The 26,325-nt window shown below is 37.9% G+C and overlaps 1 protein-coding gene across 4 annotated transcripts in view; it reads right to left on the reverse strand.

Moving 5' to 3' along the window:
- Positions 1–872: 872 nt before the first annotated feature.
- Positions 873–26,325, reverse strand: part of CNTN5 (contactin 5) — a 661,723-nt gene continuing 636,270 nt past the window's right edge. For all 4 annotated transcript variants that reach the window (XM_074570954.1, XM_074570976.1, XM_074570986.1 and 1 more), the window contains 5 exons: positions 16,622–16,731; positions 8,141–8,327; positions 7,552–7,664; positions 5,979–6,147; positions 873–3,789 (listed from right to left, as the gene is read on the reverse strand). In XM_074570954.1, the coding sequence (XP_074427055.1) occupies positions 3,686–3,789; positions 5,979–6,147; positions 7,552–7,664; positions 8,141–8,327; positions 16,622–16,731 (683 nt within the window). In that variant the 3' untranslated portion in view covers positions 873–3,685. The remainder of the gene's footprint in view (positions 3,790–5,978; positions 6,148–7,551; positions 7,665–8,140; positions 8,328–16,621; positions 16,732–26,325) is intronic.

Below are 26,325 nucleotides of genomic sequence, written 5' to 3' on the forward strand. Positions count from 1 at the left end.
CCAATTTAATGGAAGTCCTGATATAATACGCTACTTAAGCCATACCCATTTTGTAATTGAAGTCCCAGTACAAATGGTGACTGTGGCAATCTATTTTTATTTCCAGAATGGACTTTTTGACTTCGTACTGCGTTGCAAAGTCATTTACCCCTATAAATATGCATTTCATAAAGAAACGATTGGAGATTATTAAAAACACAAATAAAACTATGAAAAAGAAAAATATTTCCTGTAATTGGATCATCCATTATTACATTTTTTCCCTCAAAAAGGGTATGTATATTTTTGAAAGCTTTTTTGTTTTGATTTCTCACACAAAGTATTTCAAGTATAAGGCAAAACAACTAAACTTTTCCATTGAACATGAAATGGGCACGCTGTGCTTTTGTGTCTGCACAGCCATGGGGTAGTAGTGATACCAGAAAGAATGTTATACCTGCCAGAGAGGTCCCAGAAACTATATAATACTTCATTATATAGAGGATTGCCCTCAGTGGCTTCCTTAAAAAGCATTTCTTTTCATGAATTTTTTTTTGTTAAATGCAGAGACCTTTTACCTCTGGAGCTCATGTGCAGACTTATTTTGCAATTTTTGTTAGGAATAGTTCCATGTTGAGAGTTCCAGCCTTCTTGCACCTTTTAGTTATTTCATTATGAAAGTAATATCTACCCAGGGAAACAAACATATATGTGAAATTAGAAAGATGTCAAAAAATTATTTTATTTTAATGGCTGCATCGTCCATATTCACTATTGCAGATTCATCATTTTCTTCTTGAAAGTCATGTAATTAAAAGGTTGTTGCTGTTGGAATCCTCAATGTTTGCGTCACCCTGTCCTCTATGAATATAATTCAGGAGCTGACAGGAGATAAGATAAAAGTCAATAAAAAGAGAATTATTTATTAAAAAGATCTAATGTTACAAGAACAGTACACAGGAACTATTATATTACTGTGTCTTCCACATCGTATATACCATTATATATAGCGTATATACAGATTGTATACAATATATCTAACATTTTGATATGGGCCATGACAGTATCTTTCTTTTGGTCTGCAAAACAAAGTTTCTTTCTGGTTATTTTTTTCTAAACAGGTCTTGTGGCATTATACAAAAATACAGTCTCCTCAGTGACGCTAGACTGCACTATTACAATCTTTTACATGAAAAAGGAAAGAGCTCTCCATTGCAACTAAAAAATAGTATGTCATGATAAGGAAACATCTACAAAGTAACAAATAGGTAATACATAGGTACTTAAACATTTAAAACATGTTTATTAATATATTTAAGATGCAAAATACATAGTCTGTTCATGTTGAATATAAAACATACCCCTTTTTGTCCCTGCAATACAACTACGTTACCTGATGGTATGTTCAGTATTTCTATCTGTATCTTGACACTAGAGATTGAGATATAACTAGATGCAGCTCTATCTCCTTATCAGACTTTCATTCTTTTTATAAAGCATAGCCATTTATTGTATTCAGAAAGCTATTTGACCAAAACGCCACCAGCAGTGACTGTAGCCTTTTTGAATACTCTGAAATAAACTGCACTGGCAAGCAACCGTATAAAAAATAGAGGAAGTTACGCTTAACTAATTTATAAAATAGCCATTTTGCTTTTTGGTTCACCACTTTATTCTTGTTTATTTTAACCTTTTGAAAAACAATGCAAGTTCTCTGCACAGTAGCAATGCTGTTTTACAAAGGACAGCAGGTAGTTATTTTCTAGGAGTTTGCTCTATCAGCAAGGTACATTCCACCTTCCTTTCTTTGATCTCAAAGGCTTTTCCAGAAGCACAGACATAGAAAGTCTCCTTCTGTCTGTGTTCAGCTAGCTATCCTGCCTTTGTTTTCCTAGCAACATGGTGACTAAGTTGATTTAAAACCTATTTTTTTAGAAAATTATTTAAAATATTAGTGGGTAATAAAGATCTGAGTTGAACCATCTCTGAAAAAATTTACCGAAAAAATATTCAAAAGAAAAAATAATTTAGTCATCAGTCAGCTTCTTACCTACCAAGCACTTGATGTGCGTTGTGTTTTCTTGGCTACTATTTTAAAGCTGCTAAGAAAGGGCATAGAGTGTACTAACTAAATGCCAAGTATTGTTTTGCTAGTGAGCTGGCAAAATAATACCATTTGAGACCCAGAACCCATCAACCAAAACAAATTTCCATCAAAACTTTTAGAGGGTTGGACAGCTAGAAGAACTATGCTATTAGGACTTGCCTGTTAAATTCTTTTGACTTGATTTTTCCCAGGCAAGGCAACGTTCATCCTAGATGCAATCGCTAGACCCGTGGTAGTAAAACACCTTCCCTCATAACACCGTGCACACCATAATTGTACGAACACACACACCATATACACTGAGGATCATTTTGATTCAGGTGCCAATACGTGGAAAGGCCTTCCAATGTAGTAAAATTGTCAAAATTGTCTATTGCATGAAAAATTGTTCGGTACAGCAAAAAGTAGGGATTAAAACTGATAGCACACAGTCCCTAACTCTAGTGAGCTATAGAAATAGAGCCAAATAGCTAAATAACTGGAATGATGCTCAGTAGCACTTATCCAAGTATTTTTTTTCAGACATAACATTCTCCAAAGTACATCCTACTGGAGCCTGTATATATGTGAATGATTACATTCCAAAAAATGTTAATATTCTTTCCATAATATGCTTTCTTATACACTTCAAATTGATTACCAAATACTAAAGCACAGAATGTTACTAAAAAAAGGACCCAGGGGAAAAAAGAAAGTTATAAGTGAGAAGTGGTTGGAAAAAGTAGGTTTATCTCCTTGCATTGCTTTGTTTGTCCACTTAGCAGCCTAATGTATATCATATTTAAATGCCCAGTGGATTTTTAATTGTCATATGCAATAGGAATTAATTTTTTGTTTGCTATTTAAAATATACATTTGATTAATTTGACATTAAATCATGTGGTATTTGATGAAAAAAAACTTGTTTCCTTTTAAGTTTGTGTTTAATCATTTTCTGTTTACCTTGCAATAAAATAAATGGCTTCTGTTCTGCTCCATTTTGCCACTTTCTGAGGGTGCTGTCTAGTATTGACAAATCTTTTTGCTAATTAAATACATATTCATACATTTTCACATATTTTCACAACAAATTCTCTATACTTTTGCAGTGGGCTGTGTATTTAAACTATATTTTTCTGTCTTTGCAGTTGGAACAGCCAGCCATAGGGGATGCAAGAAGAGTATTTGACAAAGCTGTATCAAACTTTGCTCTATATTTAAAAAAGATTTTTTTTTTTTCAAACCAGAGGTACGGTACTAGACACCACTGTTTAAACACCCAATGGTACATGACTGGGGTCACCAAAATCGAACATATTAAAAAAGTAAAGTACGTTTGACAAAAATTACCTTTCCTTACAAAAGTTTATTACATACAATCTGCATATTTTTGGGCCAAGAAGCATCCCCTCCCCAGAGGACATTTACAAAAAATGAAGAGAAAAAAACCTGATGAATTATTGACCGTGTCTCCAACCCTCCTCTAAGTGCACCACAGGCATTTCTATGGGTCTTTAAGAATTAGCTTGGGTTTCCAGTTGTCCATGGACATAAAACTCCATCCCTTGGTGTCATCAAGCTAAAGCAAACGAATGACAACAACGACAAAGTCTGCAGTCTTCACCATGAAGTTGAAGGAACCACCAGTGCCAAAAGCAATGTTACAGAGGACGAGGAAGTGGACAACACATGTAAGGTGGATTGAGCACTTGTTACTTTCCCTCCTGAAATGAAAAGCAAAGTAATTAAGGAACAAATGATACTAACAGTTCCCAGTATATTTAGGTACTAGATTTTACCCAAAACTTGTATTCTATTATGCTCAGCAAAAACCTAACTTTCAGGCAGTGTATTACCTTGTGAGAACTGCAATCACAAAATAGGGTCCCTATACAGACACGAGGAAGCAGGGGATTTTATGATGATATCTACAGAAACTCATATGCTGAATCCTCATATTCAGTCTGCAAATGAATAGGAAATTCCAAAAGGGTATGTGGTTTTATGCCTTAATGGCATGGTTTAAACCTAGCTGGCAGCTAGAACCACACAGCTGCTCGCACAGTTCTCCCCCTTCTCCCCCAGAAGGGCAGGGAGAAGAGGGAGAAAGGAAGGGAAAGGGAAGGGAAAAATACCCTCGTGGGTTGAGATAAAGACAGCTTAATGAACAATATCAGAAAAGGAAAATAGCAATAATAAAAATAATAATAATGACAAAAGTCTCTCTCAACACTTGGTAAATCAGTGAATTCGCACCATCCTGAGCAGTGATTGTGAATTCCTGTCCCCCAGCCAACCCCCATGTATATACTGAGCATGATGTCTACAGTATGAAATATTCCATTGGCTATTCCATTGTTCTGCCTATGTTCCTTCTCAGCTTCTATGGGAAGCTGAAAAAAAGTCCTTGAATACTATAAATATCAGCTAGCAACAACTAAAACAATATGCGATATTGATATTCCTTTCATACCAAATTTGAAACATAGCAGCCGCTAGAAAGAAAATTAACTGTATCCCAGCTGAAACCAGAAGACTTAATCCTCAAAAAGAATTAGGCTCCAGAATAAGCCCTGAGTCACAATCACAAATATTCTTCTGGAAACAAGGAATGAAAGCTAGCCTTTGATCTTGATGTCTGTCCGGAGGAAGAAGTGGTCTTTTGCCCAATAGCCCAGTGATGGTGTTAGGTCACAGCAGTCCCTTAAAAAGCCGTGCTAAGGGGAAATACGCTGTGGGCTGGCAGTGGCAACAGATCACAGGACGGGAAAGGAACCAGACTGTGCTTCTTTGGACCACAGTAGTCCTAAGTGTAACTGATCAAATGTGTGTAATTTAATCAAAAATAGCAGGTTAGAAGGAATGAAAGATTTTGTCCCTAGAGTTCAGGCTGAAAAGATACATGAAACAAGTATTCCACGGAGTAGGGGTTGGTGTCTTCAGTATTCTGATGATAGCACTGTAGTTTGTGACTAGAGCAGAGATGAAATTTAGGTCTAGATTCAAGTTCCAGGCTCACACCTTTCGGACAGTACTCCTTAAGGACTAAAAAGCAATGTTTAATAGAATTTTAAAGTGTTAGCAGAAAATTAGAATTTAGATGCATTATAGTGTTTAGGCAAAAGTGAATGTTATTTTCTGGTTGTTCTTGCCACAAATGGTTCCATCCCTTTCTTACCTGTGTAATATTGATAATTTAAATTTTTTCAACATATTAGAGTAACTGAGGAAATAGAAGCTAGACATCATAATTTACTTCATGATAATATATTAATACGTTAATAATCTGACAAATATCTACTCAAAGGAGTCAATGGAACCTACAGAAAAATTCAGCTTGTTCTAAAGCAGGCACATACACAGGGTTCAGCTACCTAAATGCATGTCGTTGTAGCTGTGTTGGATCATACACCACTGGCTGGTGGTCCAGAATGATGTGCGTATCCTCTAAGTCCCACATAACATCTGCCAGCTCTGTGCAAATGTCTGGGATACCTCAGGACATCTCAGATGTCCTTGTGTGCCTATGTCTGAATATTTAATTTCAGAAGATCAGGCTGTCTAGGCTCCACTGTAGGTCTGTACGGATTACATCTCAGCTGATGATAGTGCTATTTGAGACACCTAGTGCATGTGTGGATATCAATTATGTTTCCAGATGTTATTCAAGAAAGGGAGAGGTTTCCTGTAAATCCTCGGTTTTGTTCATCAGCCCCACAGGGATGCCTCAGATACTCTTGAACATCTCAAATGGCATTAGGTACCTTTGTTTCAGCATAGAACTGAAGACTCTGGTTAATGATTTTATCTAATAGCTAGAGAATTGTGAGAACATTTTTTTTCAGGTAGAGGATAATAGGGTTAATGAGCACTGCTATAATTGCCACTCTTCCAAATATAAGTGTAACCTTACCTGAAAAAGATGGAACTCTGATCTGTGGACTAGCAGTCCCATCCCCTCCTTCGCTGACTGCACACACCTCAATGATGTAGACACCAACATCAGGAAGAAGCACCACCGCAGAGGTTTTCTGTGTTTCTATAACTTGACTGTTGCTCTGGCCTTCTTGCCTAAATAACACCTGTGGTCAATAAAGTAGATAGTAGTCATAGTGGTCGTTCAAGTTACATACCAGACATTTTGTGTAGGTAATGCAGTCACTGGAATGTTAACTGTTCTTGCTTTCTTTAAGGCTTTCTTGACATTACATTTGAACAGTCATCAGCTTTTACTCTCTCCTCCCCCCAATGGCTTCAAAACAATAATAGCAAAGTATATTAGCAATTAATGAATGTGAAAGGACGTTGATTACGATCTAGAGTGAAGATAAAGCATTTGCCTGCTCCAGCATGAGGTGTTACACAATTTTCTTCTGCAAACATTCTCCAAAATGCATTTGGGGTTCTATTTGATTCAAATTCTTATCCTCAAATTCATTTTTGTCTCAAGAACCCAACTGTAAATGTAAAGAAAACCCAAATGTAAAGAAAATGGCCTAAATAATGTCCTTAGTGTATTTACCTTAGCTGGTTAAATCAACTGAGAATAACTCAGATCTGTCCCTGCATCTCCTGTGAAACTCAGTACAAGCTTATGGCGTGTGGGAGGAAAGCAAGGGAGTACATAGCTGCCTTTTTGGTACTTCCGCGTAAGTTTCTGTCCCCAGACAAAATTGAAAAGGTCGGAGAGGTGTAAAAAAGCAAAGTAGTCGACTGAACTTTCTCAGAATCTCAGCTATTCTGATAAAGGTTAGAGCAATTTCTGGTTTATTTGAAACATTTTGTCATTTCTTGATGATATTTCCTGATGTATCAGAGGGAATATCAGATTGCAGTCTATAGAAATGATTGTATATATGCTTCAAAAAAACCTCCCAACCACACCTCTGTAAAAACAGCGAAATAATTCTGCTTTGATTTAAAAGGTTGCAGTGAATTCCACTGCTTTTTATGATTTGTCATGTAAAAGTTAATCTGGATTTTACTCCTTAAAACTTCAAAACTTTAAATGCCAGATGTTGTCATCACTGATTGTTGAACATGACCAACATGATCACAAAACAAACTGAAGTATTTGTGTTTCTGCTTCATAAAAATATTAATTTTAATGTCATTTTAAGATACCTCATTCTTCTGCATTTCTGTAAATCCTATTGCAAACACAGTTAAATTATCGTATTAGTAGGAATTTCATTGCAGGCTGGTCTTGTTAAGAGCCACTTCTGAGTCAGATATGATGAACCGATCCCTCAGATAGAGCTTACTCGGTTTGTAATCAGTCGTTGAAAATCACAACACAGAAAATGTTGGGACATTTTGCTCTTTTCAATTTTATTTATTGCTTTTCATAGTGAGAACTGATTTCAGACAGTCTGTATAACATACTTTACTTCCACAGAAAAACAAGAAAGGGGAAAAAAGCCAACAGGGAAGAGGAGTATTCATTTGGAAGAAAGAAAGGTGAGCAAGGAAGGGGAAGCACTGACCTTGTATCCCATTACGTCGGATTCATTAGCTAGAGGTCTGACCGGCTCCCACCCAAGAGACACATGAGAGCCATCCTGTATCCACATAATATTGCTTGGTGCTTGGCTGGGAGCTGAGGAGAAAAAATAACAACACATACATAAATATAGTTTATAGGGAGTTTCCTTAAAATCAAAAGAAAAGTATTTCAATCTTTTAAAAATGAATCTTTTAAACGAGTTTACAACTCGTTGTGTTAGCAGGGTCCCAATTCTAGCTGAAATTCTAAAAGATATTTTTTTTCCCACCAGAATAGTCATTTAATAGATCGTGGTGTATTTACCCAGCCCACCCCATGAACTCCACAGAGATTACGAATTTGAATTCTTTTCTGTCCCTTCTTTGTCAAAAATGCTTTGGTTTCTAGGAAGATAACCTTTGTTATGAATGCAAAGTCATATGAATTCATGTCTAAATATCAAAGCAAAGCCATGAATCAAAACTATACACGATTCCTGATTATTATACACTCCTCTTAAAGGAAAACGCAAGAAGGCAGAGGTTGCTCCCTGACTTCTCCCTTTGAGCAAAGGTACTGAGATCACTTACGGGACTTCTTGGTTGCTGCACGCACAGCAGTGCTAGGTGGTCCATACCCTGCAGCGTTGTATGCCCTCACCGTTAGGTGATATAATGTGTTTCCTTCTAATCCTGTCAGGAGGATGGATGATTCATTTCCTTCAGTTTTGACCTTTTCTGCTGCTTCTTCCTGCTCCATATCCTTCCAGTAACCAACCTACCAACAAGAGACCAAATGAAGGATTAATATAGACATCTGGGAAGCTCATGCTTCCAGATGCTCATACTTCTTATCCTAGGGAGGGTCCTTTGGCATTTCTGCCTTTTGTCTGATCATCAAGCCCTTTTAAACACGTGGGATTTGCTGTCTAAGGTCAGAGCCAAGCAATACAAACTTCTCCAAAATGGCGAGACTTGGAATATCATGGTATTGCCTGAAGCACGTTGAATTGCTGTGTACTAGCACGAGCAGATGTAACTATAAGATGGAAGAGCAGAGGACAAACATCGGCAGGAAGTCAAAAGTATTTCAGAGAATTCAAGGAGAGCTCATCCTCTGGTAGGTCACCAGAAAATCTACCTTCACCCTGGAAAGCTCTGACCCCATCTGTTTAGAAGTGCTGTGAGCAATATTCCCTTCCTGGCCCTGTGCAACTCAGAGCCACAAGATTTCTTATTGTCATGAATAGAAAATGACAGAACACTGAAGAAAATCTTTCATTCATGTGAAAAATCTTATCTGAAGAAAAAGAAGGAAGTGGATTCAGTTTTAGGTCTTGGATATAAACAGGTTTCTGGTAAAAGCAATTTTGATAGTATGTTTATGCCCTTCCTTTTCAGACATAAAACCCCTAAATGATCTTTGTGGTTCTTAGTCCATATTTCTGGTATCTGTACTGAGTTTATCATAATCTCAAAGAGGTTATAGAGCTGAGCTAGGAATTTGACTAGTTTCTTTCCTCAGGGAACAAGTATATGCAGGGCATAACAGGGAAAAAGCAGTACTGTCTCTTTTTAATGTATCTAGGTGACCTACACAAGTAAGGTAATTCTCATGGGGCCCTATTTTCCCTAACAGGAGATGTCACTAATGTGCCACTCAAAGACTTATATTCAGCTTACCGTTATTCATGCTGAGACATGCTTGCATTTATTCCACATTTTGACCTTTTCTGCGAAGTTGGTTATTTCATAATAAGTTATTCATATTATATCTGGACAACTTTTCCTCTGAGAAAAAGGTCATGGACAATACAGCACTCTTGTGCATGTATCCCAGAAAATGGTGAACCAAAAAAACCAAGGGGTTCATAGGAAAATAAGACCAATGAGTACAATGCTGACCTTTTATAATTGCACTAGGACTGCCATTTAACCAAAAAAAAAAAAAAAATCTAGAAAGACCTGGCTGCAAAAATGCACATTTAAGGTCATATCTTCACTTCAGTTAACTTTTGATCAAGTTTGTGCCAACTCAAAATCTACTTTTTGAGTTGTAAAATTCTTGTGAATATCTTTTTTGTGTGCCTGCATTATCGCCTGCATTATCTCGTGTTAAAATGCTATTGCTTTAATTCTTAGGTTAATTACAGCTCAGATAGAAAATGTAGCTGTAGTCACCTCTTGTTATTGAAACAAGTGTGATGCACTGAGGTATTTTTGCTAGCTGAGTGCTTGACCAACTCTGTTGGTATCTGAAGTAACACCTAGTCACATCTTTCTTGGAAATAAAAAAGAATCAACAGCCATTTATTCACACATTAGAATTGAATCTCCAATGCTTATTATGTCTTGGGCGGTCAGATTCCTTTCATTGTACTTGCAATGCATCCTTGCATCACTAGAGTGATGAGGGCCACACGGTATTAAGCACTGTACAAACATGTAGCGAGAGGCAGCACATGTCCTGGAGACCCTATCATCCAGTTAGTGGTCTGATGAGGATCCAACAGGGAAATGGTCAGGAAGGAAAAGCGACTTGCCTAAGCTTACACAGGTGGACAGAAGCAGGATTGGAAATGCAACTGAAGTATTGAAATCCTGCTTCTAGAAAACCAGGAGCAAAATCATAAGTAGCTTGGTAGCTCTCATTGTAGTAGTTTACTCACGGGGCACACCAAGTCTCACGTGAATGCAATGTACAAGACAGTAGCGAGCCGCAGCTTTTGCACTGAAACCTTTTTTTTAGTATAAAGAAGTTGTGAAAACTTGTTTTTCCAAATATTGGTGTTCAGACTATATAGATATTAAAACCTGATGAGTGTGAAAGAAAGCTAGGAGCATAACTCAGCCCTTTTGGTATTTTTCAAGTGTTTGGAAATGCTCTCCATCACTGCTTATATGGCATTATCAGTTTGGATACTAATTATATTTTGCAAATGTTAAGTCTGCAAAAATAACTATGACATGTTCCCTGCACCACACGACAAAAGTGTCCTCCTTTGGCAAAGGGAAATTCTTCTGGGAATGAATATACTGTGTTAAGCAGCAAAAGCATGAAACACAATTTGGCAGTGCTTCTATTTCAGTTTCCCCTGTACTTCAAAGCCCTTAAGTGTTTGGTCTCTGCTTTTAAAATTCCCTTCAAAGTTTTGCCAGGTGAGTTTGGACTTTGATCTCAAAAAACACATTTCTCTTTCTTTCTTAATGCACACATCCATGTGTTGATGGCCAAATGAACTAAAGGAAAAAATGGTTATAAAAAAAAGAACTCCAATGATTGTTGACTGAGGTTGATGATGGAGGAACATATCCAGTTGAACTGAAATGAAGATACTGCTGATGTTTAAAAGTGCTGGACATATTTCTTAAAATATAGGGTTGGTTTATTTACCTTATATGTGTGTTTTGTTTTTTTTTTATGTCTTACTATTTTCTGTTAGCTTAATTTATACTACTCAGAAGGGATTTACCACACTTAAGAGTAGGTTTTCATTAATGATAACTTTGAATTTTGATATAGCATGAAGCATAAATCACCCAAAAAGGTAGCCTATATTTTAAAAATGAAAGAAAAAGGTGGTGGTGGTGGGGGGGGACATTTCATCTGTTTAATGCATTATTGTTTGTGAGGTTTTAATTTTTTGCTGGATTTTCTGTTCTTTTTCATCTGATCCCCAGAGACCCGTCTCTTTGAGCTGGAGAGAAAGCAGTAATGGTATTTAAACAACTGAATAGAGGAAATGCAGGAACATACAAGCTGCTTTGTCCTGACTGTGGGTTAAGCAGTTGTTAAAAGTAAACCATCACATTAAAAAGACGTTTCCATCTAAAATTTTTCTACCTCTGATACTTACAGACTACTTCCTTGAAGTCTCATGTTAAAAGGTATCTTAAATAATATTATTCCTTTTACCAAATTGGTTTCTAGGGTATGCATAGTAGCACTTTGGTATAAATCCGTGTAATCCAGTTGCAGGCCCTCTTCTCTAAGTTCAGTAGAGTCAGAGTTACTGTCTGGATACTCTTTCTGTTGACCACAGAGAATTAAAGCAACAAATTCGACATTTTAAGTAAGAGCCTAAATTAGGTAGGATGAATCAAAGTGGACAAACACAGAAACTTTCCTGCGCTGTCTGATTGAGTCTTTACCAACATCAAAGTACTGACATAACTGCAAATGAACTTGAAGAGATATCAGAGTACAGAAAGCGCTAGGGGATAGAGAGCGGAGAGCTGAGACAACTGCTGCTAGCCCTAAAAAAATGATTCAGATTTCATTAAAACTGTTTTAATTATCATTACCAGAAACCAAATCAGCTCCTTGAACTGACACACCACCTTCATGCAAATGCTAGTGCTGGCACAACTGCAACAGTAGAACCAAGGACTCAGGCCAGGAGAAGATGCGCTTTTTGTATCTTCTGCTGCTGCTTTTTGTATCATCTCAAGATATTGGAGTGACTGTCCTTCAGAACAAGATGAGAGGTTTCTGCAAAAAGGTCAATCAACCTCAGTTTCTTCCCTCTCACCAAAACAATTGCTGACTCAAAAGAAGAAAGAAAACACTGTTCAGGACTCCTGGGTTCTGGGGTCTTCTCTGGAGTGTCTTATACCCTCCTCCTCTTTTCTCAGGTATTCTCTTCTCCCACATAGTCCTGCACACACATGGGACAAAAACTGGTATTTTACCTTAACCTTGAGGACTATCAAAAAATATCTAGTCATATTTTCTTATGAAAAATCAATAATTATCTAGGTTTCTGATTTTGGGTGATAGAAAGCTAGTAGACTTGTAACAAGCTATTCATGATACAGACATTTCAAAGGGTATGGCTCTCTTGAGGCCTTCATGACGGATCTCGAGTGCGATCTATACCTTAAGGACTTGAAAACCAGTGGTACTACTGTGCTATAAAATCCTGCTTGCAGTCTTCAGGACTTTAGAGGGCATTGAATTACCTTTTGAATAACTTTGTAGGCAAAATTGACTCATACATAAAACTATCCAATTGCTCATTTTGTGTTTGGAAAAATGCATCCATTCCAAAAGTGAAGTCTGGTAAATTGGTATTCATGCTGGTGAAACACTAATTCCTCTTTTTTTCTGTCTTGCTTTACCAGCCTCTGGTAGAAACATCCATATATTCTTTCTAAATTACTTCAAGGTATACTTCACTAAATTTAAAAAAAATCCCAAAGACATTCCAGTACCTTGTAGATGTAATTTTCTGTTCCACCATAAAAACAGATAAAGTACACCCAAGAAACAGCAAAACTCTTGAATATTTCTCTTTGAAAAGACAGAATATTACATCAACAAGTTATTATGTCAAGTAATCCTCTCTGAAAATGGCATTCAAGATTTTCTATTTTTTATACTTTTTTTTTGTTGCAAGTTGATTTTTTAATTAGGTTAGTTAAGCTCCTATCCCCTGTGGGAATTCCAGTGCAAAAGACATGAGCTTTGTGATCTATACTTTAGTATTAGCCTTGGTTTTCTGCAAAAGAAAAAAAAAAGATATCTGCTCTTCTGGCAAGTAATTCTTTCCTTTTCCCTCCCTACCAGTAGTGAGTGACAAAGAAAATACTGCCTAGGGCTGAAATAGGCTTTATAACCTTCAGGTTATGGATTCTAAACAATAAGTATGAACGGTACACTATATTTTTCTACCATTCTGACAAAGTTTTCAAGCTACTTCTACTTTATCAGAGTGGAGCTGACATATATTTAGTAAGGTCGGGCGGACAGCTGACAAATCTGCACCGAAGTCGGGAATAATATGTGCTTTGGAAGATGCAAATGAGTACAGCAAACCTTGCATAAAACTCATGTGACATAACAGTTAACACTGCCTTTCACGGATGACAATGTGAAATTGGACAGGTTACTTTGCCTTTCATTACTCCTTAGCACAAAGTGCAAACAGGGCCGGAGTGAAAGCGGGTCACTGCAAACTTGTCCATCTGTAGTAAATATTCTGTCACTTTTGGTTGGTTAGACCCCAAACATAAAAAAAAACATAGCTCCCCTTTTAATAATGATGCTGCTAAAAGGCCAGGAAATGTGAAGAGCACGTAGGTGGTTGTCACTGCTGTGGTGACCACAAGCAGAATACAAATTGCGACATGAAAACAGAGTGGCTAGTCAGATTATTTTACATTCAATTTGAATCGAAGGCAACATTTTACTTGTGGTCTAGAATAATTCTACATTAGGAAAAAATTGTTGAAAAAAAAGATAAATTATTCATCTTTTTATCAAAGTCACTGGATTTCTGTACATTAGCTATTTGCTATTTGTGGATTAAGGGAGTACTACAGGCTATGTTCTGCACTGTAATAGATACGATAAAACTTTCAAAATCAGTTTTTAAATTAAAATAATTTTCACAAAAGCTGAAGAAAGTGAATCATAGGGAAGGTATAAAGCTGCTCCATATTTTTGGGGTTTTTTTGGGGGGAGTTTAGCCCCAGTGTCTTGCTGCACAGAGTCCTTCCTTTTTACACTGAGGGGATGCTTTAAAGAGAAACTATCAGTATGTTAGCAAAATTGGGCTGATTGATAGTGTCGATTTAGTGTTTCTAAGTCAATACTGCAATGCACTGATGCACTATGCTGATCCTAGAAGTCATTTCCATGAAATAATTCCCCAAAATGGAACTGAAAAGATGTAGCAATAATGTCCTGTCAGAACCGGATTGGGTTCTGTCCTGCTGAATCAGTCAGGAGAGCAGCATTTAGCCTTCTGTTTATTGAGTAAGGGTTGCTCTGATCACAATGCTTCCTGGGAATCAGGACAGAAAAGAACAAAATACTCCCTGAAAGCTTCATCTGTCAGAAAGCGGGCAGAGAAATTCTGGCTAAACAAAGAGGAAAAAGGGAGGGGTGTGTATGTCCGTAGAAAAAAAGCATCATCCTCTCCACAGATAAAAGTAGTACCTCAGAAGGCTCCTCTAATTCCCTCATGGGATGAGGTAGAAAGGAGCAGTGAAGGAATTTTATATTTCATTTCTTTCTTCTGTCAACTGGCCTGAAATATTTACTCTGTAATCTTCACGCTAGAATCCTAAAATTGGTGTACAGCACAGTGAGGTGCCAAATTATTAATAAGGTTCAACATTAATAACCTCTGCTGTATCAATAAGAATTTCCAAATTCATTCCTAAGAAGTCCATGAGAGAAACAGAGCGGGTGAGTGTTACAGCTGGGGTCAGAATATGCTGAACTCTGAGGGTCTAAACACTTTCCGAGACAGGAAGACCATGTCTAATATGAAAAGAGCCCACTGTCCTACCTGTAACAGCCACCTATCACTGGCACACATCTGTAGAGCTAAGGGAAGTGTTATGCGATAAGCAGGTAAATGCAAAATACATTGAAGTTATGAATGAATAAGTTTCTAGAGACATAATTTTCACTTTTAGAAAGAAAATCTATTTTTTATTTTAAAAATACATAAAACGAAGTTAATAGAACATTTTGAGAATCAATGCGATTGATGAAATGAGAATAAAAGTAAAAATAATAGGTGTAATTTAAAAGACATCAAGATATCTGAGAGGGTGTAACAAAACAGCCATTTTTCTGAAGAGAAAAATACAGGGTGCAGTGAGTAAGTTATTTCAGAGAATAAAAGACTGGCCTGGAAATTGAAGACACAGGTTAAGAGCGAGTGGAACACTTCAACGTGGAAAGAGATAGCATTTGCAAGGTGAATATCATCTCTATCAAATACGGTTTTGTTCTCCTCACATATAGCAGTTTTAAAGGTAAAACAGTTAGGTATCATTTTTGCTGCATGAAGCAAGCCACGTGCAAAGAGGTTAAAACATGTTTAATGTAAGGAAGAAGTGGGGATAAAGTTCAAGAGAGTTTGCAGAGTTCAGCATGGAGGCATATATGGGAAAGAGACCTGGACAAATGGAAGACCTGAGGGGACACATCATGGTCACAGCCTGCTTGGACTGTGCTGGAGAGCAATATGGGACTGTCTAAGTATCAAGAAGCTACAGCAAATCAGGTAAAAAAATACTACCTGACTGTGGGGTAAACATGCTGTCCCAGGTCAAGGCCATCCAGCCTGAGGCTGTGCTGGAGAGTGTGGTGGCTCTGGTGCTGCCTGGGCACCTAAACTTCCTTCCTAAGGCCATCAGTGATGGTGACCACCCCCCAGGTCTTGTCTGGACATGCTTCCAGGGAGACACTCTGTGCGAGTAGGTCACAAGATACTTTTAGGCATCCATATCATTGGTATCTGCTGCAGATCTACACGTTTACCCTCTTTTCATTGTTACTGTAGAGAATCAGGAGTCAGCACTCTCCAAAGGACAAAAGGAGGTACCCCAAAATCAGTAAATTGTGTCTATCTATCTGAGCTATTTCATGAGGAGCAGCATAGCCTGAACCACAAGGTCAGGATGGGTCATGTTGGCCCCAAAGGACAGGTTTAGTTCTAGGTGTGACCTGTTCCTAGAGGTTTGGATTGTAAACTGGATCCAAAGCTACAACTGGATCCAAAAGCGCGAGAAGGTCCATTGCCAGGGCCGGTTCTCTTTCCCAAATCAGTAAGGGCTGTCTCTAAGCAGAGATTTATTTGTGGACAGTGTGGCTGCTGCTTTTCGTCCTGGCATACGACCTTTTTGCCGTCTGCCCAGCAGATGTCCCCCGGCCACCGCAGGACGAGAGCACGTGGACGGCAGAGGCTCTTTCCTTCCTCTGTGTTGATTGCTCTCGGTAAATAACAAGTTTGAACTGGTCACTTAGAGCTGGAAACAGTCAATACCTAATCTTACCTAGCCTCCGAGAGAGCCATGCTAGGTCACTTGCAGTTCTTTCAGCTATTTTTGAAGTGTCAAAGAGATGTTATAAGAACTGGTGTTGAAGAGTTTTCAAGCACAAATAAATAAAAGATGTGCCAGTGCTACAGCTGTGACCATTGTTCTACAGCTAGTCATATGTATGCTAAAATAAGCATAATTTCTACTGAAGTTTCACTACTGCACATGTTAACAGAATGCAACGCTAGCAAAAGCAACAAGACTTCTCGTTATGATATTCTGTGTTCATACCTCGAATCCCTGTGGTCTTCCTAGACTTTCTTTAATATGTTTCCATGCAACAAGAATCTCTGATACAGACAAACTCGTAGCTTTGACATCGATGGGAGCAGCAGTCGGTTCTGTATTAAGAAAAATTGAAACAATAAACCTCCACTGTAACAACTTGTATTTATCAAAAACACTCCATCTGAAACTGTCATTTACTTCCTTTGTTCTACCTTAATACTCACGAGAAAGTATGACATTACGGGGAACATGAAAAACTGAACAAGATGAAGAGATTTTTATTGTTGTATTTCTTTATTTGTGTCATGCTACATCAATATCTCATCACCGACAACAGGTGCAGCAAACTGTGACAGAATCTCTTGTCTGATTTAAAAAAAAAAATCTTTAATATTTTTAAATGCCCCCCTGCTTCCACACACCCCTTTCATACGCCTTCATCAGCCTAACTCCAGCAGTAAATGGAACATTCATTCCCTTCCTGGCTTTTTAGTGCCGTTCTGTCAGCTCGGGATGAGCTTGCTGGGATGAGCACCCTTGCTGGGTGCTCGGTCAGTCCTGCTCCGGCGTGATAGCGAGTAAGAAGTGATGCCCACTGTAATGCTGTAGTGAAATGCTACGTAAAAGGAATTTTTAGGACTATGTTTTTATGTCCTTGAACTCACAGACAGCAGTGTTTGGGGCATGCCATCTTCCCTCTGCTGTGAAGCATTTACTGTTTTAGGCCTGGGATGAACACTTTTCTAAAGAAGGCATGAAGGCCTAGGATTTGTCCCTCTGACTACCTTTGTTGCTACCATTGTCCCTATGTCCATGTTCGTATCTCCATGCTATTCATAGGACACTCTGCAGTCCTGACCTCCTGATTATTTGGAGCAGAGGACCCTCCCTGCCCTCCAAGCAGGGCGGGTGTCCTTCAGTGCTGCCGGGGTATGGCCAGGGGGCTCATGGGGGGCTTAGGGATGCAGGATGCTTTACTCATCACACCTGCCCGACAGTGTTGACACAGGCATGTTTTGCTTTGCACTTTCATATCACTGAACACTTTACAGAGGTCAGACTTCCGGTGGTTGGGAATTGGATAAACATACACCTGCCACGACAGGCCGTTGAGCGTACCACCAACTTATATCACCAGGTAGTGCATTGGGAGTGAAGTGTCCAAAAACAGGCACATGTCAAACTGAGACATGAGCTAAGGAAATCTTTCGGATCTTTTGCTCTATTACCTAAATATTACTGAAAATTTGTTTAAGACAAACTATGGGGACAAGGCTCGAACGCAGACAGCGGAGCACACAGTAGCGGCGTTTCTCCACCATTCTGGTGCAGTTCACTTGCTCAGCGAAAAGGTGAATTCACATTCCCCCGCAGCCGCAGAGCCTGCGATTTCTTCCTTGGCCTAATGTTCCTCATTACATTTCTAATGTGTTGATCTGCTCTTGAAGGGCAGGCAGAGGTCGTGGCTTTTATGTTATAGCGAGGCACATCAAAGAGCTTTCTAAAAAATGTTTTTTCGGAGGCTCATTTAACTGGGTTACAGAAAAGGAGTTTCCTTATGGAAAAGCCTGAGTTAAAATGATACATTTTTCTCAGTGATCAAACTGCCGTAGTAAGATGCCTAATATGAGTCTTGAGTCATTAGCTGCACTCCTTTCTCTGATCATATTGCAGGCATTATTTTGGCACTTCTGCCCTACACTTCTTCTCTGACATGGCTTGTATGAATTTTTCTTCCTTTTTGATGTCAGATTTTTAATGTTTGAAGCTCTTTTTGATCTTCTTTTTTGTTTACTTCTGAAGAAAAGAAGCATTTCTGATGTGATGCAAAATGGTGTTCGCCAACAATGAGTGTTACTAATAAGTATAAAATATATATGGAACTTTTCAGGTAACAAAGAACAAAAAAAGTATCTCCAGGAGTAAGTGAACCGATCTTCTGAATTCAATACCAAAAAAATTGCGCTATGAAGAAATATATTTCTCATAACATGATTTTCTGTTCAATAGTTCCTCCCTGCTTTCTATTTTATGTACTACTAAGATTTGTGTGGCAAAAGCTATTTTCTAGTTTTTGTATTATTGAAGCAATTACCTTGTTGTCAGAAAAGATTGCAGTGGGATAAATAATTTGAGATGTACACAAAATGTTGGTTGGCAGCCTTTACACTTTCTATAAATGCAGAAATCATTTCCTCTTCATAGCATTCACTAGGGGTGGTTTATGTATTGTTCCGAATAGAAGCACAGAATATTTTCTGATATTTTTAAAAATCGTTTTCAACAAATGGAGTAGAAATACTTTGAATTTTTTTTTAATGTGAAGAAAGTGCATTTCTTACATATCCAGAAATTATTCACTGCAGTTTCACTGATGTTAGACATTGACAATATAAGTGTTGAGCAAAAGAACAGAAATTATATATTTAGGAATAAGGTATATTATGACTGTCTGAAAGTTTATGGAGACTAAACAACATTTTTAATTAATTCAGATAAGATGAGGACCATATAATTTCTGGTGTTATAATACAGTCTGTGCTTCGCTCCAATGTCATGCTTTATTCTGTGTGTCTAAAACTAATGATAAGTTTGACAGGTTCATTAGGTTTTTCTGTAATGGTCCCTGATGTTATAATCATATCCTTTTCTTAATATCATAGCATTATGCTAAACCTGTTGGTGTCTGCCTGAGGTCATACTGATTGAAAAAAAAAAAAAAGGGCCAACGTCTTTAATGATCCCTTTAATATTCCCTGATTGAATTAAAGATGCAGCATGGCAAGTTCTCAAAAGGCTGTGTGCAATATCCACAAAACATTGTCTTTCCATTTGCTGCAATCACACTTTAAGGAAACATGTTCAATCTGTAGGTGTTTGGCTGCAATAAAGCAGGACAAGGAATTACACTAATTGCATTGATCTGGTGTTCAATCGCCAAATGAATCCTTAATTTTGATACTGGCAAGAGAAAGAAGAGTTAGATACTAGCCCTCATTGTGTTATCCCTATTTATGACCATAAACTGATTTGTTTTTCTGAAATATTATTCCGTAAAGATTTCCACATGATCTAACTTAAAAAGCATCCAAGGGTCTGTTCATGTTTTTGTTGTTTTAACTCTTGTGTGGAACAGAGCCTCAGTCGGGACTCCTCATACAATCACTTAATATCCGTTCACTTCTCATTTTGACTCCAGAAAGGACTTTTCCCCACTTGCCTAATTCAAAATCTGAGCTCTCATTTGAAGGTAAGAACCTCAGCCTGGGTAATTGCATTATGACTCCAGGCAGCTGCACATAGTTGATATTTTGGGACTTCAGCCAGGAGCCATGACTGGGATAATTCCTGTCTGTGGAAAAAAAATCACCAAAGAGATCTATCAGAAGAAAAATCATGAGGAGTCATCCCTCTTGTGTCAACCTGTAGGTAAAGTGGTAACATTTACTCCCTTGTGGGAAATAGCTACAGGGAGTATCTTCCAAATCAGGGCATTTCCAGTAAACTGTTTCCATTCCTGAGAAAAGCCATGAGACATTATACTTGACTCCACCTCTCAGCCTGTTTGATGTGTGTCCCTGGTTTGGGGACTCCACCAGATCTATGGTGGCACGGCTGCCACAGGATAAGACTTTCTCTGGAATCTTGTGCTAGAAAGTGAAAAGATGTCTGACTTCCAAAACACCAAAAATGAGATGACTGATGAGATGATGAAGCCCTGGACAGGCCCTGGGGCTTCTCACCTTTCCTCAAGTTCTTTCTATTTTCACCTTCTCTCCGACCAATGTCTTAGCAGAGGACTTTAAAACGGAGAAAAATTAGAAGGGTGAGGAAATGAGCTAGCAGCAAAGCAACAACCAGGCCAGCAGAGCTGACCTCTGCCCTGGACCTCTTTTATTTAGTGTATTTGCCTATCAGGTAGAGCTTCTGAAGCTTGCTCCTATAACGCTGCTCTCCTTCACGCTTGCTCACAGCATACATCCTCCTGCATCTCCCCCTTCTCCACGGAATAACTCAGATTTACTACACGGTGGAGTGTCACATGGGAATAAGGAGCTGCCATATTCCATGAAGGCTTTGCCAGCATGTTACCTACACGGGGCTCGCTCACCTTGGCACACAAGTAAAAGTTGGATAAGTGGACTGATAAAATTCAGGCTTTGTTAGATTGAAAGTTCAGAGGGGCGTTGCCGTCTTCAAGAATATAAATGGTTAATTTCCACCAAGTGACATGGCAGCAAGCATTATCCTCAGCACGTGAGGAGGGGATGTGCCTGCTACATTGATTGCACACCTGACTTCCCATGGGGGCTAGTGGCATTAATCCAATAAATGCTTAATAAACTCTTACATGTCAGGGTTGTGATTTCATTCTTTAAAACATCAGTAGAGACAGCTCTAGCTGAACTTTAACAGGATCTAATCCAGATGGATCAACTGGCAGAAACAGGAAATAATCCACTGTAGTTTACAGCTTTACAGGTAATATGCTGATTTATTAATTTTCAGGTTCACCTAAACCCCAAGTAGCTCTACTTCAGCTACGAAATGAACCACAGGATTTCATGAATGTAAGATTTTAATTAAAGAAATGGAGGCTGTATTTAAAAGCGTGTAACTGCATATTATTTCCTCTAAATGAAAAGGAAAGGGTAATTTGTTTGTTTGTTTAAACAAGGGCTCAGGGTGAAAAACGAGGGGAGATGGGCCTAACTAGAACAATCCTTCTCTTTGCAGTGTCTTGTTTAATATCACATCATCCACTAGCTGGCCTGATGCAAAACTTCTTAAAGTTATGAAGGAACAAAATTGCAAAGGCTGTTGCATGGCCCTTTGCCTTTCACATGACTGACAGCTTTGGTTCTCCATTGGCTAAAGGAATTAGTACAAATCCATAGAAAGCAAGAACGAAAGCTCTGTGCAGTATCATTACATCTTGTGTGTATTAGAGAAGTGCATCTGGGGTCCCTCAGGAGGTTTTAAACAGCAAAACTGAGAGTCTCCAGGCTTTACCTCATACTGCTTAGGCCTCTCTTTTTTACATCTAGAAGTTTTTAGTAGTATTCACTACACTGTTTATCAAAATTATAGAACTTTCAATTTTTGTGAAGATAATTTCAACAGGTGCCTGAAGGAGAAGGTGGATACTGAAACTAACAGAACTAGTTCTGTATCTCCCATTGTGGCAAGCATTAAAAAAACAAAACAAATGAGCTTTATAAAAGAGCTAACTCATCTTGAAATCAGTTAGATTCCCTCTTTCTCACAGAAGCTTATTTCTTTTTCCTTTTATATTTTCGCCTATTGCTATACTGCATTTATTCTAACTTGTATTTATTCTTGTGCTGATAGGTTGTGTCTACACTTGTAAACTAAACAGGGACAGGGAGACAAGGCACCAGCCTGAGCATGGACATACAGTTGTCCATAGCATGAAATAGCACGATCTGTGGTGAAGTATTGACTCTGGCCAATTAGTGCTGCCCCAAAATATGCCTGGGAATATGCTGGTGCCTGGCCAGGGATCGTTCCCAGGAGGTGTATTTTTGTCAACTGTTATTTCTTTACATTATTTTGGGATGGAAAAGATCTTGCCCCAGGTCCTTGAGCATATAAAGGGGACTAGCTCTCACCATCCATGGCAGTAATGAATTTTATTTGCAGTACATTTGAACAGCAAATTCTGAATTGTTTAAATTGGAAAGGGTTGAATTTCTGAGCACTCGACAATACGAGACGGTTTCACTACAGATGTAAAAATTTGCAGACTTTCACATTCTTATTAGTTATCCTGTCTGTATCATCTTATTTACTCAAAATAAATGAAAAAGTATTTCACTATTGTCGGTCCATTCTTTGATTATCTTTAGTATCAATACCTTATTTGCTTGATATTTTTCATGTTTTATATACTTTCCTAACTTTAAAAAAATATCTTCTTTCACCTAAATTTTTGGCACTACTTGGTTATTCTTATCATTTGCATTATTTGGATTTTATTATGTATGCTTTTTAGTTATTCTGAACATCTTTTAATGGTTACATCTCTAGGTCCTCAGAATTAATGTACTGCCTTAGAAATGTACCATTTCTTGCAGTATTAACTTCAGGTATCTTTTACACCTTTGCCTCAGAGACATTCCAAACCATTTCCATTTCTAGTCTCAACTGTTAATTCTGTCTTATTAAACAATTTCGTGCTATTTAATGATGACTTCTTCCGCTGTTACTTGTTATGATCAGCTTTTCTGTAGTGTCTTAATTGTTCATCAAAACAAGACTATAGTAGTATTATTTCTTTTCAGTTATTCAGTTATACCGGATAAAGAATCTGCTAATTATCACAGCCGGAACACAAGGTCATTAGTTGTATTCCAAAATGCTCTGAGCAGCTAAATTCTCTCATAAATAACAGTGTCCTGCAATATTCACCTAAAATTAGAAAGGTCTTTCTCAGCATCCAAATTTATCAGGGCCATCAGCAACTGACCTCTAGCTTGACTCTCAGTTTCTTTAATTTCCCTTTTCTGAAATTACATGAAACCCAAGGATATTCTGTTTTGTACTGGTTTTGTATTCCCTGATATGTTAGCACATCATCAGCATGTTATGATATCCAACCATTTTTACTTTTGTTTTGTCTTTCCTCTGTGGCTCACACTCTGTCTAGTCACACTTGCTAAAGCAAGCCTACCTGGCCATCACTCTTACTAGTACAGCCTTTTCCATCTTCTTGTGATCACGCCTTTACGCTATCGTATTTCCATCCATTGCTATATTTCTGATTTTCCCAATTTTCCTCTTCCATTGAATTCAAGCCATGCATAGAGATTGCATATGATTTGCCTGATACTGAAAGCTTGTATTAGTAGTCTTGGCATTCTTAGCCCCTCAGTATTTAAGTGGAATGTACTCACCAAGAAAAATCTCCAAAGAACATATAAATTTTAAAATAAACAGTGCTTAACACTGCTTTTGTTCACTGTTTTATTTTCAATATCTTGTGCCTTTACAATTTTTGTTCTCTGTGGATCAAACCCATCTGTGCCTGCACCAAAGTTTGGTGCTTTGTTTCAGTATGCTCTAGCATGAATCTGCTACTGCTATTTTCCTGGCAGAAAACTCAGTCAGAAGATTTCTCCCTACTCTGTTCATGCGCCTTTTCAGCTTCAGGCCTGCACATTGCGACCTTTCTTCTGGTAGGCAGCCTAACTTGCTGAGCTCTGTGTGTGCTCTGGTGTCTCCTTCTTTTATTAAAGGGTTTCTTTATGAAAGGTTCAGGCTTGTCTTTCCCTGGTGCTGGAACATGTCTATTGTGTCCCTATGTTCTGCCTTCTTATTGAAGATAATTGAGCATCTTTTTTTCTATCCTGCATCTTTTCTGTGTCATCCTCATTCCCTTTTCAGAACTGGTCCCTGGCTCTCATCGTCTCTTTTACTTCACTGAACCATCTGACCTCTCTTTTTCTTGTTCTCTCTGTGATTGTTTGCTTCCTTTTCTAAGGTCTCCAGGAAAGAATCCTCCTTCAAACTTTTCTAATGCATTAATCCATCTTTTCCAGAGGGTCACATTTGCTTTTTTCCTTCCTGGGTTATCCTGCTAGTTTTGTACAACCTTTTTTATCTGCTTCTCCATTCCTCCATTACGTTCATCTGCATCTTTAACTCCTGGACAGTCTCTCCCATGAGCTGTATGTTGGAGATGTTTCCTATTAAGTCAAAAGGCCAATGAAGGAGAAGAAATGTCTTAAAACATCTATAACCAGTCAGGTGTTTCCCCCCTTCCTCCCCCCCACACCCCTGATAACCCTAACTTTGGGTTATCAGCATCATTGATCCCGCTGTAACCGTTGGTGTCATGTTATCTTTTAAATATCTGACTTGGAGATTGAGATAAAAAGATTAGCCCCTCCAGGTACTTATGAAAAAGTGCTTGTGTTTGTTGAGATTCTTTACCCACTGGAAGGCAGTTTTTTAAGCCTTTTGGCTCATTCACAGACACTTTATGCAGCCATAGGTCAGTCAGCTGTGTTCACAGAGGAGAACATCTTACTCAATGCCACCTGCGAAGCTGCTTGCCTGGGCACAACTCACAGCCATCACACATGAGGTTTCAATGCAGATCAGAGAGCACATAATACACAGTCACAGTCACCCAGAAAAGAGAGATGCATTCATTCTTAATAAATGAGAAATTTCTTCCTTGTCCAGAACCTGTCCTATGCAAACTCTTTGGGTTTTTTTCCCATGTGCTTAGCAGAGGCACAAGGATTTAGACTTCCTTAGACATTTTTTTTTTTTTAATGCCAGCAAACAATTTTAGATCCATCTGTAGATGTAGGTAACCTTTTAATATGCAACATAAAGTTTCCTTAGCTTTTAATAATTTTATCCTAGGCCTTTATTCTAGATGTTTGCAGAGCAGTGAATTGAGTGTGTGGTGAAAATCAAGTAAGCTAAACGTTTGCTGGATCAGCCATAGGACTGTAATACATCGTACTGCCAATCTTAATTTAATATCTTCTCAAATGAAATCCTTGAGAAAATGCACCTTCTGTTGTTTAGCTCCTGAAGTGCGAAAGTCCATGTCTCTCTCACAACCAGTTCCCCATTTTTTTCATAGCAAGTTGAAATGTCTGCTGTCCTCAGTCTCCATCTGCCCAGAACTTAGCTGTAATAAACTATTTTGTTGCTCCTTTAAATTTCCAGTATATCACCTAAGGTTATTCTGGAGAAAAGCTTTTTATAAATTAATTTAATTTTGCACTGTATTGTCACTGCACCCCATATTTTTTCCTCAAATATAAGTCTTATAAAGTATTTATCGCCATAGAATTCCTCTTACCAAATGAAAGTCTGATGTACAGAAACTTACAGAGACTGAATTAGCAAAGCTATGATGGGTAGGTACTTTCAAGTAACTGAATTATAATCAGAAAAGTTGGTTTCTAGAGATAGTCTCTGGGAGCATAAAGTTAATTTTAATAATTCTATTCAGATCGTTTGTAAAGTTCATATTTTAAAAGAAATGTTAGAAAAATTGATTTATATATTACTGATTATTCCATTTCCTGTTCAATTAACAAGCAAAGGACTACTTATTACAATTTATCATTCAGCTTTTGTTAAAATAGCTTTTTCTATTAAAAAAAAAAATCCATTAAGTTTTTGTCTCCCTTCCCTTGCAAAACTCTATTTTTATTGAACTTTCTGATTAGAGTATGAAATTGTTAAAGAATAAAAACATCACCATCGGTCTCACAGTATCATTTTCCACTGAGGAACAGCCAAGTCAACTGTAAAAATGTCTAAGTTGTACTGGAAAGATTTTACATTTAAAAATGTAATTGGTTTTATAATAATATGAATACTTGGTAATGCTCATCCAAACAGTGGAACACAAACAAATTACTGGAACTGCTTTTAGCAAAAAGACCATTTCTAACCTCTTTAATTACTGTGAGAGAATAGCAGTAGGTAATCTCTGTTACATCATGGCTCCAAAATTACATGTTTATAGTGGGCTAACATGGAATAACATTTAATGTTTTCCAGCTTCACATGAAATACCATTATCTTTATACTACATTTCTGTAGAAACAGTATGAAATACCTCCTACTTGTACTAGGACTGTACTTATTTTATTTTCCGACAGTGGCATAACTCAAATATAGTATAGTAAAGAAGAACTGAAGTATATGACTTC

This window comes from Larus michahellis, chromosome 1 (assembly GCF_964199755.1).
Source record: "Larus michahellis chromosome 1, bLarMic1.1, whole genome shotgun sequence".
NCBI classification, from domain to species: Eukaryota; Metazoa; Chordata; class Aves; order Charadriiformes; family Laridae; genus Larus; species Larus michahellis.